The sequence below is a fragment of the Heteronotia binoei genome, chromosome 14 (genome assembly GCF_032191835.1).
Source record: "Heteronotia binoei isolate CCM8104 ecotype False Entrance Well chromosome 14, APGP_CSIRO_Hbin_v1, whole genome shotgun sequence".
Lineage (NCBI taxonomy): Eukaryota > Metazoa > Chordata > Lepidosauria > Squamata > Gekkonidae > Heteronotia > Heteronotia binoei.
Window position 1 is genome coordinate 46,297,419 of NC_083236.1, and position 15,852 is coordinate 46,313,270.

Consider the following 15,852-nt stretch of genomic DNA (forward strand, 5'->3'; position numbering starts at 1 on the left):
ACAGCCTTCCCCCTCCCCACAGCTGCCCCAAGGTGATCCCTTTCCACCCCTCTTCCAGCAGCTCTGGTGGGGAGCCACTCAGAGGTTTAGATACGTGCGCACGGTCTCCTACCCTTACTTGTAGCATGATCCAGCTAGGCAAGCCCAGCGGGACAAAGGGGGGGGAGTGGAAGGTGCCACCAAGTTGCAACTGACTTCTGGGGCTACAAGACCTCCAATTCGGATTTCTTCCTGTTGGAGGGCAAGCTGAGGCTGCCCAACTGCAGCTCCCCCCCTCGCTTGCGTGGCCAGCGAGACCAGGCCAGAAAACCCCTGCAGGCGAACATCACCTCTCACTGATCCATAGCCCCGGACTGCAGCCGGGACCTCCACTTGTGTGCGCCAGCCCTGTCTGCAATGGAGCCATCCACCCTCTACCCCCGCCGCCCCACTTGAGGGCCAGAACGGCCTCTTCTTGCAGGCGCCCTCTAGCCCAACGTCAGACCAATGTGGAGCTTAACTTTCAGTCCTGGGTGCTGAAAGTGCCCCGTTGCTTCTGCTTGCTGGGGTGGGGGTGGGGGTCAGAGATTTCTTCCAGCCCCTAAGCAAGCAGAAGCAATAGGGAGCTTAACTTTCAGACCTGGGCTTCCAAAGTTCCCTGTTGTTTCTGCTTGCTGAGGGGTCAGAGATTTCTTCCAGCCCCTTAGCAAGCAGAAGCTTAAGGAGCTTAAGTTTCAGTCCTGGGCTCCGAAAGTGTCTCATTGTTTCTGCTTGCTGAGGGGTCAAACAATTCTTCCGGCCCCTAAGCAAGCAGAAGCAACTGTGTATTATCACGTCCCCTAAGCAAGCAGAAGCAACGGGGTATGATGACGGCAGAATGGAGAAGGATGCAGCTGAGGCACTGGAGGCTGGTTAGGGTCCCCAAGTCAGGGGGCTGTGCCTCATAGGCCCCCTCGTAGCTACGGGTCTGGAAGTGGATCTTCTCTTGGAAGAAGAGCCATAAATGGCAGGGAGGCTCCTTTGGCTGGAGGAAGACTACTTGAAGGTGCTTGGAGGCATCTAGTTGGTTCTTGGTGATTGAATGGCTGCTTGTTTCCCCAGGCGAAGGTTCTGTTGTGATATTAGCAGAAATTCAACCAGTGCACCATCTCTGATTGGGCAAGGGAGGAGATGAAAGGGGAAATTGTATTCAGTGAACCAGGATCTTAACTACTATTTTGATAATAAGGCCATGAGTGTAAATGGCCGCCTAGAAGGTGGGACTTCCACACTGTTGAAGAGATAATGGGATCACTGTTGTGCTGCTGTGCTTGATTCTTCCCTCTCCTTCTCCAGGCATTCCTGCCCTTGCTGAGGAAGGCATCTCAGGAAAGCCCCCAGAAAGGGATGAGCTGCATTAAAGCTGCCATTGTCAACATCTCCAGTGAAGCTGGCTCCATCACCAGCTATGCTATTTGGGAACATGGACAGCCCATTAATTATTATTGCAGCAAGGTAGGGCTGTGCATACTGCATGATGGCGGAAGTGCTTGCTCAGTTCATGTCATCAGGGTTTTTTTTTGTATCAGGAGCTCCTTTGCTTATTAGGCCACACACCCCTGATGTAATCAATCCTCCAAGAGCTTACAGTAGGTTCTGTACTAAGAGTCCTGTAAGCTCTTTAGAGGATTGGCTGCATCAGGGAAGTATGGCCTAATATGCAAAGGAGTTCCTGCTACAAAAAAAGCCCTGCATGTCATTAAAATTAAGAAATGAACTGAATGCATCATTCGCCTTCTTACCTCTGATGTCACACAAGGAGGCCCTCCTGGCTGTTCCATCTATCAAAGCTTATTTGGTGGGTACAGAAGACAGGACCTTTTCACTGGCAGCCCCACAATTGTGGAATGACCTACCAAGGGAAGTGCACTCTTCTTCTTTAGGAGGCAGTTGAAAGCATTCTTATTTGCAAATGTATTTGGTTAAATTTACAAGCAGTCCTGAAAACAAAATGTCTCCCTTCCTAGGCTGCTCTGAACATGCTCACTCGGTGCCAGTCACTGGGATATGAAGAAGATGGAATCCTGTGCATTGCATTGCATCCTGGGTGGGTGCAGACTGACATGGGGAACGAAGTGGTAGGTGCTTCATAGTGTAAATTCATTCCTACACAGAGGCCATCCAAACTGATTTGATGGTTTTGGTTCTCATGGCCGAGGATGACCCAGACATAATATTGTTATCGTCATATAATTTTGCCAAATTGAACCCAGTAGGATGCCTGCATGGGCAGGACTTGAGGCATGTGCTGAAGGCAGTGTGAGCCATGTCCATACTAATACCAGTGGGCTCTGTCCATCTCCCATGAAGGAAACAAGAACAAATAAGTGTAACAGGGAAGCTTTGGCCATCTGGGGCTGGTAAATAATACCTGGAGTCAAAGTTTAAATCTTCAAGTAGGCTTTGGTTTGGCTGGATCAGTAGTAGACAGGCAACATTAGGGTTGCCAAGTCTCCCACAGCCTCTTGTACCATAGAGTTTTCCCTCTCAAATTGCTAGAGCATCTGGGAAAACCATAGAGTTTTCCTGGAAGCTCCTAGAGCGGCTGGCGTATGATGTCGCTGGCACAATGATGTCACTGTGAGTGACATTGAGGGGAGGATCCCCCTCGCTGGCCCAATGTGGGCCAGCAGGTTGGGAACCTCCTGGGCAGGAGAACCCCTGCCCGGCCTAGAAACTTGGCAGACCTAGGGATCATATTGGGCAGGGGTGGCCAATGGTAGCTCTCCAGATGTTTTTTGCCTACAGCTCCCATCAGCCCCAGCCACCATGTCTGATGGCTGGGGCTGCTGGGAGTTGTAGGCAAAAAAAAACATCTGGAGAGCTACTGTTGGCCACCCTTGATATTGGGTGTTTCTGTGCCAGGGCTTTCCTAGCAGAGTCCATTTGTATCAGAATCCTCACCTTTGGTTCCATTTTTAAATGTTCTTTTACCTCAACAGTGAGAATCATCAGTGATGCATTCCCAGTTTTCACAGACTGCTCCTATGTTCCAGCCAGTACAGGATAATTCCTCCCAAGAGTTAGCTATGTCATCTACCATGTTCCTTTAGAATTTCAGCTGGGAGACATTCCCATGCCCCATCCTATTACCATTTATGAATGAATTTGCTCTTTAAGTGTAAAAACACATGGAGAATGCATACACATCAGAGAGAATGCATACATGTTATGTAAGCCCATCCACCATAATCTGATGAAGATGCCTCCCAAGAGTTACTAATAAACAAGTAAGTCTGTGAGGTCCTGATCTGAATTATGCCTGTGCAGGGCTTTTTTTGTAGCAGTTCATTTGCATATTAGACCACACCCCCTGATGTAGTCAGTCCTCCAAAAGCTTACAGGAGGTCCTGTAAGAAGAGCTCTTCTGACATCAGACTTTCATGATCAGGTGTGCACAGATCTCTTAAGGTTGCTAACTCCATCTTGGGAAATTCCTGGAGATTTGTGGGTGGTGACTGGGAGCGAGTGGATTTTGGAGAGGGAATGTAGCGCCATAGAGGCAGGTACCATTTCGTGTAGAGGCACTGATCTGTGCCATATGGAGATGTTGTAAGTTATAATGCCAAGAGAGTTGTAACTCCAAGAGAACTGCAGGCCCGACCTTGAGGCCGCTAATCCTAAACTACATACTCAGAATGTACTACACGTCATTTCCCACCCCAATCACCCACTGAGTTCTTTTAGGATTTTCTATTTCTAGACCACCTGATCATCCAGGACAAGTGTTCTGAGCACTACAGTAACCACAATGAATTGGGGGAAAGGAATTGAAAGAATAAAGAGTGAAGCAAGTTCAGCTTGGGGAGCATGGCCATCTCTTGCTACCACCTGCACAGGGAGGGGTGGTGCGAGCTCCTGGGATTTCACTCCCAGATTTGCCATGACAAAAAGGTTCCATCCATGGCTTTGTGTATAATAGCCATTCATTGGTCTAAGTGTCATGAATTGGTCTAACCTTTCTGAACAACCTATCTAAGCTAGTGGGCACCAGCATATCTTGTAGCAGTAAATTCCGCAAGTTACTTTGCTGGAAGAACTACCTGGCCCCAATTACACAGATCATATGCAACTTCCAAATGTGGTGAAGTGAAACTGCAGTGGAGTAGAGTTCTGTAAGCAGGGGGCAAACATATGATATTGCTTTCCCACTTGCACTGAGTATCTGAACATGGGACATGGATTCTGCGATTTATAGACTTGGTCTGTCATTCGGTGCCAAGTGCTCATGTGATCTGCTGATTCTTCTTTCAAAGGTACAAGCCCCCATGAGAGTGGATACAAGTGTGGGAGCCATCCTCAGCACCCTCAGCCGTCTCACTGAGAAAGACAGCGGCACTTTCATTAACTGGGAGGGGGCTGTCCTGCCTTGGTGAGACACCCCCTCCAATATCTCATCCGTGAGGAAGGTGCAGGACACAAATGTATGAAATCCTTTGCCTTTGTTTGCAATAAATTTACCATAACTTGCTGAAAAGTCAAATCTCTTTTTTCTTTTCATGCTGAGGCCAGGTGCAAACTAGCCCCTTTTATGTAGTGTGCATGTAGTGTGCAGAGAGCTAGTTTGGTGTTGTGGTTAAGTGCATGGACTCTTATCTGGGAGAACCAGGTTTGATTCCCCACTCCTTCACTTGCAGCTGCTGGAATGGTCTTGGGACAGCCATAGCTCTCGAAGGAGTTATCCTTGAAATGACAGCTGCTGTGAGAGCTCTCTCATCCCCACCTACCTCACGGCCTGTCTGTTGTGGGGGAGAGGAAGATAAAGGAGATTGTCAGCTGCTCTGAGATTCAGGGTATAGGGCGGGCTATAAATCCAATATCTTCTTCTCTCATCTATGTACTAGTCAGGGCTGACCCTGCTTAGCTTCTGAGATAAGAGAAAGCAGATTAAAGGCTGCTTCTGTGCTGAAGAAACTGGTTCTCTGGCTTCTTACCCACTTCTGAAGTGATTTTTAATCGCTCAATGTAAAACAGATTAGAGAGAAAACACCTCTAGTTAAAGTTTAACTCTCACCTCCTAATTGTACAGAACAAATCCTGTTCAGCTTAGAGTCCCAGCAAGCTGACTCTGAAAGGAAGGCATAAGAAGCGGCTACTAGCTATAAGGGACCCTCTACCTTCAGAGGCAGTAACCCAGACCGATTTCACACTAGGGCTCATTCTGGGTGGAGAGCCCTTTTGCCCCTGGCGCTTCTCTCCATTTTCACACAAGCAGCTGTGGAGCTGTGAGTTGGCGCACCACTTTCCCACGGCAAGCAGAAACTGCTTGTAAGAGGATCTTGCTCGCCACAGAAAAGCAGTACACCAACTTGCAGCTCTGCAGCAGCTTGTGAGGAAATGGAGAGAAATGGGGGGGGGGGGCAAAATGGCTGTCCACCCAGAACAAGCCTAGCATGAAATTGGTCCCAGTCTGAATACCAGTGTCAGAAGGCAGAATCATGGGATTGTCTTGCCCTCTATGCCCTGCTGGTGATCCTCCATAGTAACTGGTTAGCCAAAGTGAGAAACAGGATGCTAGACTAGGTGGTTCACTGGTCTGATCCAACAAGCTTCATTGTAAGCTGTTTAAGATATGAGAATGAAGCCGATTAGCAGTTCCCATTTTCTACATCAGCACAGAGCTGTATAAACAAGTCTGACCGCTATGCAGTCCTCTCCTTGGGGAGATTTTAGAATAAAGGATCTTATAGTCCTTCATCAGGTGTCCATGGCAGAGCCATGCATGCAGGAGGTTCAGGTTCAGAAGTCTGGCATGATTCCTTTCCTTTCATGCGCAAGCATTTCCACTACAGTAGGCACATCCATTCCTCATTCAGAGGCTAAATACAATCCTAAGCACAGCTACACCTCCTAAATCCATGGAAGCCAGGGGGTTGTCAAAATTTTAAAAAACAACCTAGTAGTACAAGTTGGGCTAAACTTGCTAACAGTTTTTGGACATACAGACCAGCTGCAACCTTCTTTTACGAACCAAGTTTAATCCTTACTTAACACTTTCTCCTGCCCCACCCCCGCGCCCCAGTGTGGAGTATCTCCTGCAGAATAGAAGATTAACTCTTCAGCTGCTACGGTGACAGTGCAATCCTAAACAGAATTAAAAGGCAAAGGTAGTCCTCTGTGCAAGCACTGAGTTGTTACTGACCCATGGGAAGATGTCACATCATGATGGTTTCTTGGCAGACTTTTAAAGGGTGGTTTGCCATTGCCTTCTCCAGTCATTTACCCTTTACCCCAGCAAGCTGGGTACTCATTTTAGCAAGCAGAAGGATGGAAGATTGAGTCAGCTACCTGAACCCAGCTTCTGCAGGGATTGAACTCAGGTCATGAGTGGAGCTTGGACTGCAGTACTACACCTTACCACTCTGGGAAGAAACGTGAGGTATAAATGAAGGAAATAAAAAATATGTTCTCTTCGTTTGTATTTATTTTCCTGCCAAGTGTCTGTCTGTCTGTCGATTCCAAGACATTTACTTGCTTCTCCATGTCTTTTTTAAAACTTAGCATTCAGTTGTTTTGCGACTTGAAAAGATAGGACAGAAAAGGGAAGTCTTTCTGCACTAGTCCCTGTTGGGCAGGCTCCAGGGCCTGGGGTGGAATCACAGGAAGTGTCAAATTGCTTGGTGAGGGGAGGGCAGAAGATTCTAGCCCTCCTTGTTATCTAGGCCAGGGTGAAATTGTGCTGCCATCTTGCATAGAACTTTGCATGTGTGGTAAATATGAAACAAAGTGATATCAGGACCAACCCACATCACAATGTTTTCTTGGCAGATTTTTTCTTATGGGGCAGTTTGCCATTGTCTTCCCCAGTCATCTACACTTTACGGCCAGCAAGCTGATGATGGTGATGAGCAACGGATGCAAAACTGAGGTGTGCAAGGCCTTCAAAAATGCAAGGGACCTTCAAAAATGGCAATGTGTGATTATGCTTATAGCACCTTAACTGTCGTGGTTTTAATTAAATTATTTAAATGTATTTTATTGTATAATGTATTTATTGTAATCATGGCACTTTCCATGTCTGTAAGCCGCCCTGAGCCTGCCTCGGCGGGGAGGGCGGGATATAAATAAAAATTATTATTATTATTATTATTATTATTATGCTTGGACTTCTTGAGTTCTTGCCAGGAAGCTTGCACTAAATTCTGTTTTGGAAAGGTCAGGATAAGGTGGGGATATAATGACAAACTGCCCTAGGCCTGCTACTCTGGGTGTTGAAAACAGCTGCTCCAGCAGTCAGACAAGCAAGATGTACTCCCTTTAATTTTATGAGAGTGAAAGCTTTATCTTCCAAGGCCTCAGTTTTCCACCCTCAGGTTCCTTGAGGTGTGCCTTGAGACTCAACTTAAATATAAATCCAGTTTATTAGATCAAGGAGTGTTGCACAGCATAAATCACTCAAATTCAGGCAATAAGTTCTTCCTATCTAAAAATCTGCCTATAAGATTTAAGAAACTTACTATCTTCAAGCATCCCAGATAGCATATTTTAGTCCAAGTCCAAATACCTTTATTGACATAGAGCATCTTTTAGTCATCCATGTCACCCATCCTACAGAATATGAGGGCCTCTCCACGCTCAACAGGTATAGCATGTGGGCATGCCAGGGTGAATGAAAAGATGAGTAATCTATATGTCATGAGAAGCCCTCTTCCCTAAAAAATGATGCCCCACACAGCAACTTAACTGTCAGTCAGAACCAAATGGTTAATTTGTGCTTCAGCTGTGAGGGGGAAAAAAAACTAGGGAGGATAAAACTGGCTCCCAAGGTCGAATCTCTAGGAAATGAAAACTGCTCTGCAGGTGTTGATAATTATCAATTCTACAAAGTCCCTTAATATTAGAGCCCAAGCTTTTAAAATTTTGTCTAGGTGATATCTGACACCTGTCCAGTTATCGTACTCCACTCCTAATGTTTTCAGTTCTCTGTGTTGGAGGGGATGTGGTGAAAAAGGGGCTTACGTATGTAGTGGACATGTCCACTGATTTCTTCATTTTGGTCACAAGTCATTATGGAAATTTTTTATATTATGGGAGTAAGGATTCCATTATCCCCTAAAATTTGTCTCTTAAACATTTGGGATGATTTTAAACTTCCTGAATTAAGGCTAAGTATGCTATTGCATTACATTGGAAACAGAATTCAATTGCTTCCTTGGTGGCCTGGTTAAGCAAATGCTAGAGTATTTTGTTTTGAACAAAATTACACATAGTTTAGAAGGGAGGCATACTTCACATCGAAGGTCAACTATTTTAGCTAAGTGGTCCCCTTTTCTGGATTATTTTTCCTGTGGGAATTCTGGTTCAACTGCAAATAATATACTGGTGTATCATTAATTTGTTTTAATCTGATTATGCACTGTTTGTACTTGTGGTTCATATGTTTATTGGTGACTAGCTGACTTTGTTGGATCATAATTTTGATTATTATTTTGACTATGATCCTGAATGTTAATCTGTTTATTGAAATTACGTAAGTTTTTTTTAAGGGGGGAAAAAAAGAAAACAATAATTATCAAAAGGACCACTTATGAGTAAGCCAGTATCTGAACAATGCAGATACTTACTCTGAAAACGAAAGCAAAAGAAAGGGAGGGACCGTTCTCTGAGGAAGCTGTTACTGATCCTTTCCCATGAAGCCCTTCCTGTTTCCTGCTCGGCCTTGAGGGCACACATTTTAAAAACAGACCTCTTTGCAGGTTTCTAAATCTGCAGCTCTAAAACTACATGGTGACTGGGGGCGGGGCTTCCCCCGCCAGCCACTGGCTGGGGGCGGGGAGAAGCCTGTCAAAACGGGGGATCCCCCGCTGGGACCTGGGGATTGGGAAGCCTACTTCTGCTTGCTTAGGGCACCATACACAGTTGCTTCTGCTTGCTTAGGGGCCGGAAGAATTCTCTGATTTCAGCAAGCAGAAACAACAGGGAGATCAGGACTGAAAGTTAAGCTCCGAGTTGCTTCTGTTTGCTTAGGGGCTGGAAGAAATCTCTGACCCCTCAGCAAGCAGAAAAAACAGAGCACTTTTGGAGCCCAGACTGAAAGTTAATCTCCGAGTTGCTTCTGCTTGTTTAGGGGCTGGAAGAAATCTCTGACCCCTCAGCAAGCAGGAACAATGGAACACTTTCACTGCCCAGGACTGAAAGTTAAGCTCCCTGTTGCTTCTGCTTGCTTAGGGGCTAGAAGAAATCTCTGACCCCTCAGCAAGCAGAAACAACGGGACACTTTCAGTGCCCAGGACTGAAAATTAAGCTCCCTGTTGCTTCTGCTTGCTTAGGGCCTGGAAGAAATCTCTGACCCCACAGCAAGCAGAAACAACAGGGCACTTTCAGCCCCCAGGACTGAAAGTTAATCTCCGAGTTGCTTTTGCTTGTTTAGGGGCTGGAAGAAATCTCTGACCCCTCAGCAAGCAGAAACAACGGAGCAGTTTCAGCGCCCAGGACTGAAAGTTAAGCTCCGAGTTTCTTCTGCTTCCTTAGGGGCTGGAAGAAATCTCTGACCCCCCAGCAAGCAGAAACAAGGGGACACTTTCAGCGCCCAGGACTGAAAGTTAAGCTCCACGTTGGGCTGATGTTGGGCTAGAGGGCGCCTGCAAGAAGAGGCCGTTCTGGCCCTCAAGTGGGGTGGCGGGGGTAGGGGGTGGATGGCTCCATTGCGGACAGGGCAGGGTAGGGTAGGCTGGCGCACACAAGTGAAGGTCCCGGCTGCAGTCCGGGGCTGGGGATCAGTGGAGAGGTGATGTTCGCCTGCAGGGGTTTTCTGGCCTGGTCTCGCTGGCCACCCGAGCATTAAGGCCTGCCACATGTTCATTGAACCCTTGCCCCTCGTATCTGTGATCTGCAAGGGGAATTGTGGTTTTTGTAGAGAAGGAATCATCAATGCAAGGGCAATTTGGCTGCGACATCTATCACTCCATTGATTGCCAGGGTTGATTCAGCAGATCTGGCTGGCTAGGCAGGTATCCTCAGCCTCCCTCACCTCTCCATCTAAATTGCACCTGAAGCTATGCACTTGGTAGAAGAGGACTAGGAGTGTGCCGTTCTTCAGTCAAGGTTATACCTTCTGTCCTTCCTTTTTTCTTAGTCTCTCTCGTTTTCTGTAGGGCTTTTTTTTCTGGAAAAAGAGGTGCCAGAACTCTCAAGAGGGAAATGAAGGAGAAACATATGGGTGCCTCTCATGAACTTTTAAACATTTTTTTGAGAATTTTGTTTCTACAAACAGGTTCTGGAACTCTGTTCTGCCTTGTTCTCCCTGAAAAAAGCCCTGGTTTTCTGTATTATTTTTAAACATTACTATTCAGATTTTCTACTACTTATCTTCTTTACAGATCACAATATTTCAAAAGAAGATGAGAACAGGAAGAAAAGAGATGGGCATGAGTTCCATAATCTGTAAATGCAAACCACAGAAGATTAATGAACTACATAGTGAACAAAGTACAAAACCCCAAGTAGTAGAGCATGTGAAATAATTCAAGTTGATCACCAGGGGTCAATGTAAGCCCAGATAGATCACATGAACATATTGCCTTCTATTAAATTATTAGCCCATTGGTTCATCAGTGTCAGAACAGTCTACTTAGACTGGCAGTGGCTTTTCAGGATCTCCTGTGGTACTCTTTCAGCTCACTTAATCCCCGAGCCTTTTTAAACTGGAGATTCCAGAGCCTGAACCAAGTACCTTCTGCGTTCACAGCAGATGCTCTACCACTGAGCCAAAGCCTCTCCTTCATGACAACCAAAAACACATTATCGTTTATAGATAGGGCATGATGGGTTACCTGTCTAACCACCCTGTGGAGTTCCTCCCAACGCTCCCGCTAAACTGTGGAGTCTTGTGAGCAAAAATTCTAACTTGTAAGCTACTGGCACTAAAGTTGTGAGTGAGCGATCTGGCTACTGCATAAATTAGTTTGCTTTGGGACCATGTTTCCTGAGCTAAGACAAAAATGAGTGAGCCAGAGGCTATAAAACTGAGCTAGCTTAGAGAGAACGCTGGTTCCTTCATATCCCATATGATGGACTGCCTTTAACAACAGGTTTCCTAATGTAGCTGTTTTCAAGAGCTGGGAGGTAAATAGATCAAGGTGGGCAGACATGTTGGTCTGAAGCAATAGAACAAAAGTTAGAGTTCAGTGGCACCTTTAAGACCAACAAAGTTTTATTCAAGTTGTGAGTTTTCGTGTGCAAGCTTGCATACAAAAGCTCGCAACTTGAGTAAAACTTTGTTGGTCTTATAGGTGCCACTGAACTCGGATTTAAGTGAAATGGAAAGCCTGAGTGACAGGATGCTCCCTTTTTCCTTCCCTGCTCATATTGACCAATGCCAGCTGAGGAGAACTATATGATTAGCTGAGGGCATGGTCTTTTTTGGAGTCATTTGGCCAGTTGGTCTTTGGGAAGTCAGAGTTAGTCAGTTGGCTTCTGACAGAGTCGGTTGGAAGTGAGTCTGACAGAGTCAGTTGTAGGTTCACTTTTAGAGTGAAGGAAAATAACTCCTTGCCTTAATTGTTTCTATCAATTCTGAGGAAGAAGTATCACAGCTGAATGTCTCATTCTAAGCTGAAATCTGTTTTACACAGACACCTGAACTGGGATTGAGATTTTGGCAAGGGTGATTGGGTAGTATGCTGAAACTCCTATTCAGGCCAAAAGAAAAGGGTTATATAATAATTCCTGCCCAGTTACACAGTGGATTTTGCTCTGAGGAGGCCCTGGTCTGTCACGAAGGGAATCAAATGTAGACACCTTGGGATATTGAAATAAACTGTGGTTTCCAAAAGGGGAGAGTTTAGGTAGACAAATAAAGAGATGGTCTCCAGGAGACCTGAAGAGTCACAGGAAACTATGGGTGCATTCAGACGTACCATTAGTGGCGACACAGCTCTTTCTCGCTGACGGATTAAATATGTTCATCCAGACATCCACATCTGGCAATTGAGCATCATCTGGGGTCATCCCAGCTTGCTCCAGATCAATGCCACATTAATTTGATAGTGCAGAAAGTCCAGACCTTTTTCAAAGAAGTGGCACATGATCGGTTTTTTCCTGTTTGGACAGCTCATACGCAATACTGCCCCTTGGAATGTTTACCACCCCTCCCACCTTTTTTTTTTTTTAAAGCCACAGCAGACATGCGCATTGCCAGATCATCCGGGAATCTGAGGTGACGCTTCTGCTTCTCCGATCAACACAGGATCAGAGGGGGGAGGGAACGTTATCCCACTATTCAGAAAAGGAAAAAAAATATTTTTTTTCAGTGTAGAGGATTTCCAGATATCATTGTCACTGCTAATTTCCAGGAAAGTAGTTCCTGGCAGTCCCTTGATTTGAATCAGCAACGTTAATTCCGGAAACTTCCCCCCCTTCCCCCCCGCCGCCACCTCCAAACAGTTGGGTGCATGTTCAATGGATCCCACCCACCCACCCCACCCCCGGTAATCACCATCTGATCATGCATGTGCCAAGAAAAGAGTGTGATAGTATTGGATGTCTGATCGCTCAACAATAGGATGAGTTGCATTCTTGGATGCTCGTCTGATCGGCCCTGCATCAAATCAATATTCAGCGGTTCACATTTGAGCACTACATGCCCGCTTTTAATGTGACATATGACCGCACCCTATATGAAGAAAATTTTAACTTAAATGCTCAGCCAAATGCCTCTCACTGTTAAGATCCAAGAATATATGAAAATAAGGTTTAACAACATTATTTTGATTGTTAAAAGAAGTATAATCTATATTAGCAATAATTTTTACCTCAGAATTTCCAACCCCTGACTACACCAATTCAATCCCTGCCTGTTAAATAAAATTGTTACTTCTGTTTGAATGTCATATGGCCTCAAATGCCATTTGAATGAGAAAAACAAGAGGGCTCCTGCTTATCCCATTAAATTCCAGAGCTGGGCTAAAAGACAAACTAGAGCTTCATGATGGGGTGGGACAGACAGACATTTTAAACAATAACTAATTCCACACTACTTGGGGCTAATCAGTCACAGCTGGGAACTAATTTTTGGAGAGAAGCCTGCTTGATAATTGGGAAGTACTAGGGGTCTGTCATATCCCACTTGTTCCAGTTTGGGCAGGCTGCAGAGAAAAGTAGATCTAGAACCTTTTCCTCTTAGGATAAAGTTAGAGTCCAGTGACACCTTTAAGACCAACAAAGTTTTATTCAAGGTATGAGCTTTTGTGCACATATGCATTCTCTTAGGACATTTGCACATCTATAGTAGTAAAACTGCATCCTCAACGTACAGCCACTTAGTTTTCTTTCTGTAGAAAAATAAAACAAAAACAACCTGGACTAGGAAAAACCACCCCAGAAAATGAACACATTCTGCCATTGGGGTAGGTTTGTTTTTTTAAACTCTTGTTCCTGTAAAGTAATGGCGTATGAAAAACACCACATAAAATGCTGCTCCAGGAAAGTTTTTTAGGTGCCCTGGAGAGGTACAGTCTTTCATGACAACACAACGTCAGTTTGGTGTAGTGTTTAAGTAAGTGGATTCTTGTTTGGGAGAACCAGGTTTGATTCCCCACTCCTCCACTTGCAGCTGCTGGAATGGCCTTGGGTCAGCTATAGCTCTTGTAGAGGTTGTCCCTGAAAGGGCAGCTGCTGTGAGAGCTCTCTCAGCCCCACTCACCTCACAGGATGTCTGTTGTGGGGGAAGAAGATAAAGGAGATTGTAAGCGGCTCTGAGACTCTGATTCAGAGACAAGGGCAGGGTATAAATCTGCAGTCTTCTTCTTCACAATAACCCTCCACTTCCACAAAGAGATATGTTCTTGGGTTAGCAGTCTGCACCCAGGTTAAAAAAAATGTTAGAGATTATTAAATTCATGCACATATATGTAAAGTGAATAACAACTGAATGTGGCAACAAGAAACCAAAAGCCATCTTACTGTCAAAGAGTCACCTCTTTTATGGCATTTTGTTGTTTTCTCCTAGGGAGCAAATTTGGAGAGTTTACTAGATTTGGAGAGTTTCAGATCTTTAATATTGTTAGGGTGTGAAAGAAGGCTTCTAGGCCTTCCTTAAAAGTGGAACCACATAAAACAGAGCTGTTCTTCCAAAGATCAAAGGAGTCATTCCACATGTATGGAGCAACCAATTTCCCCTTTCTTGGCGATAAGTTTTAATGCGGTATTTGTCAGATCTCTACTGATAAATCTTAATCACCTTGCTATGGAATAGCTTTCAAAGGGGAGAGAACTGTTTTCCTTTGATGCCTGTTCTGTTTAAATACAATGTGAAACCATGGTTTATTTCAACATCAATTTGTTTATGTGAAATCAAGATTTGGCTAGCAAACAATCACTCAAATCCAGGTTTATCTTGACAAATGCTGACTTTACTCCAGTCAGGCATTATGGTTGCCAGGCAGTATTGGACTGGGTTTAAAAATATTGGTTGCCAGGAGGCAAAGGGCCCACCCATGACTATAAGGCTATAATTTAATTTTTTATAAGAAATAAATTTTAAAAAAACATAAGTGGAAAAAGGTACAATTAAAATGTTTGCAAAATAAATGTATATTTTTTAGTAATTATAGTGTACATATATTGTAAATATTACTGGCAGTATATAGTAGATAATAAATGTAAATATAGATTGTTATAATTGAATTTTTAAAAAACATTTTTTAAGTAAATGGTGGATATTTTTCAGTATTTGCTTGTACTGAACATTTTACACATTAACAGGCAGTTCAAAAGCATATTTCATGCAGTCCACTATATTAAGAGCAATTGTTTGAATTCACTAGATTGTGTGAATCTGTCAATAATTGCTTCTACATCTAATTCATCTAACAATTCCTTTACAATGGATAGCTATTAGCAACATAATGTGATTCCAAGTTCTCCTCAGACAGTTAATTTCTTAGCCTTGTCTTTAATGTCCTCTCACACAAATTGTGGGTTATAAATAGGGTTGCCAATCCCCAGGTGGGGGCAGGGGATCCCCCGGTTTGGAGGCCCTCCCCCCCTTCAGGGTCGTCAGAAAGCGGGGGGAGGGGAGGGAAATGTCTGCTGGGAACTCTGTTGTTCTGTATGGAGTCTAATTCCCATAGGAAATAATGGAAAATTGATCCGCAGGTATCTGGGGCTCTGGGGGAGTTATTTTTGAGGTAGAGGCACTATGTTTTCAGTATAGCATCCAGTGCCTCTCCCCAAAATACCCAAGTTTCAAAAAGATTGGACCAGGGGATACAATTCTATGAGCCCCCAAAAAAGGTGCTCTTATCCTTCATTATTTCCTATGGAAAGAAGGCATTTTTAAAAATGTGCGATCCCTTTAAATGTGATGGCCAGAACTCCCTTGGAGTTCAATTATGCTTGTCACAGCCTTGATCTTGGCTCCACCCCTAATGTCTCCTGGCCCCACCCCCAAAGTCTCCTGGCTCCACCCCCAAGTCCCCAGATATTTCTTAAATTGGACTTGGCAACCCTAGTTATAAACAATAATTTTGGTGAGATGGTGAAAGGTGGTAGAAAGCAAATAAACAGCCCTAGTGTGACTGTGTTAGCATTCATCTTAGCATTCCTTACTTCTAGTAACATTATATTAATTCACCCCAGTTCCAGGTGAGGGGGAAAACTCTCTTGCTGAAGCTCCCTCCAGCTCAGGTCCATTTATCTTCTCCTCCCAGGTCCCATTCTTCTGTTGTTCAGTTTCCCTCCAAAACTGCTTTCACCCAATCAGAGGGAGAGACGGGATCCTGGAAGATGTAAACCCTCTAGCCAATTGAGGAAGGCTTCCTCAGGCCCTCTAGGCCTCACTAGGCAGGCCTCTCCTTACCTTCTAGGCCCCAGATCATGACACCTCATGGAAAA

At 44.7% G+C, this 15,852-nt stretch overlaps 1 protein-coding gene across 1 annotated transcript in view; it reads left to right on the plus strand.

The window, feature by feature from the left end:
- Positions 1–4,495, plus strand: part of LOC132582543 (C-signal-like) — a 33,449-nt gene extending 28,954 nt beyond the window's left edge. The window contains exons 4-6 of the mRNA XM_060254164.1: positions 1,315–1,473; positions 1,986–2,096; positions 4,275–4,495. Of these exons, the coding sequence (XP_060110147.1) occupies positions 1,315–1,473; positions 1,986–2,096; positions 4,275–4,394 (390 nt within the window). The 3' untranslated portion in view covers positions 4,395–4,495. The remainder of the gene's footprint in view (positions 1–1,314; positions 1,474–1,985; positions 2,097–4,274) is intronic.
- Positions 4,496–15,852: the final 11,357 nt, after the last annotated feature.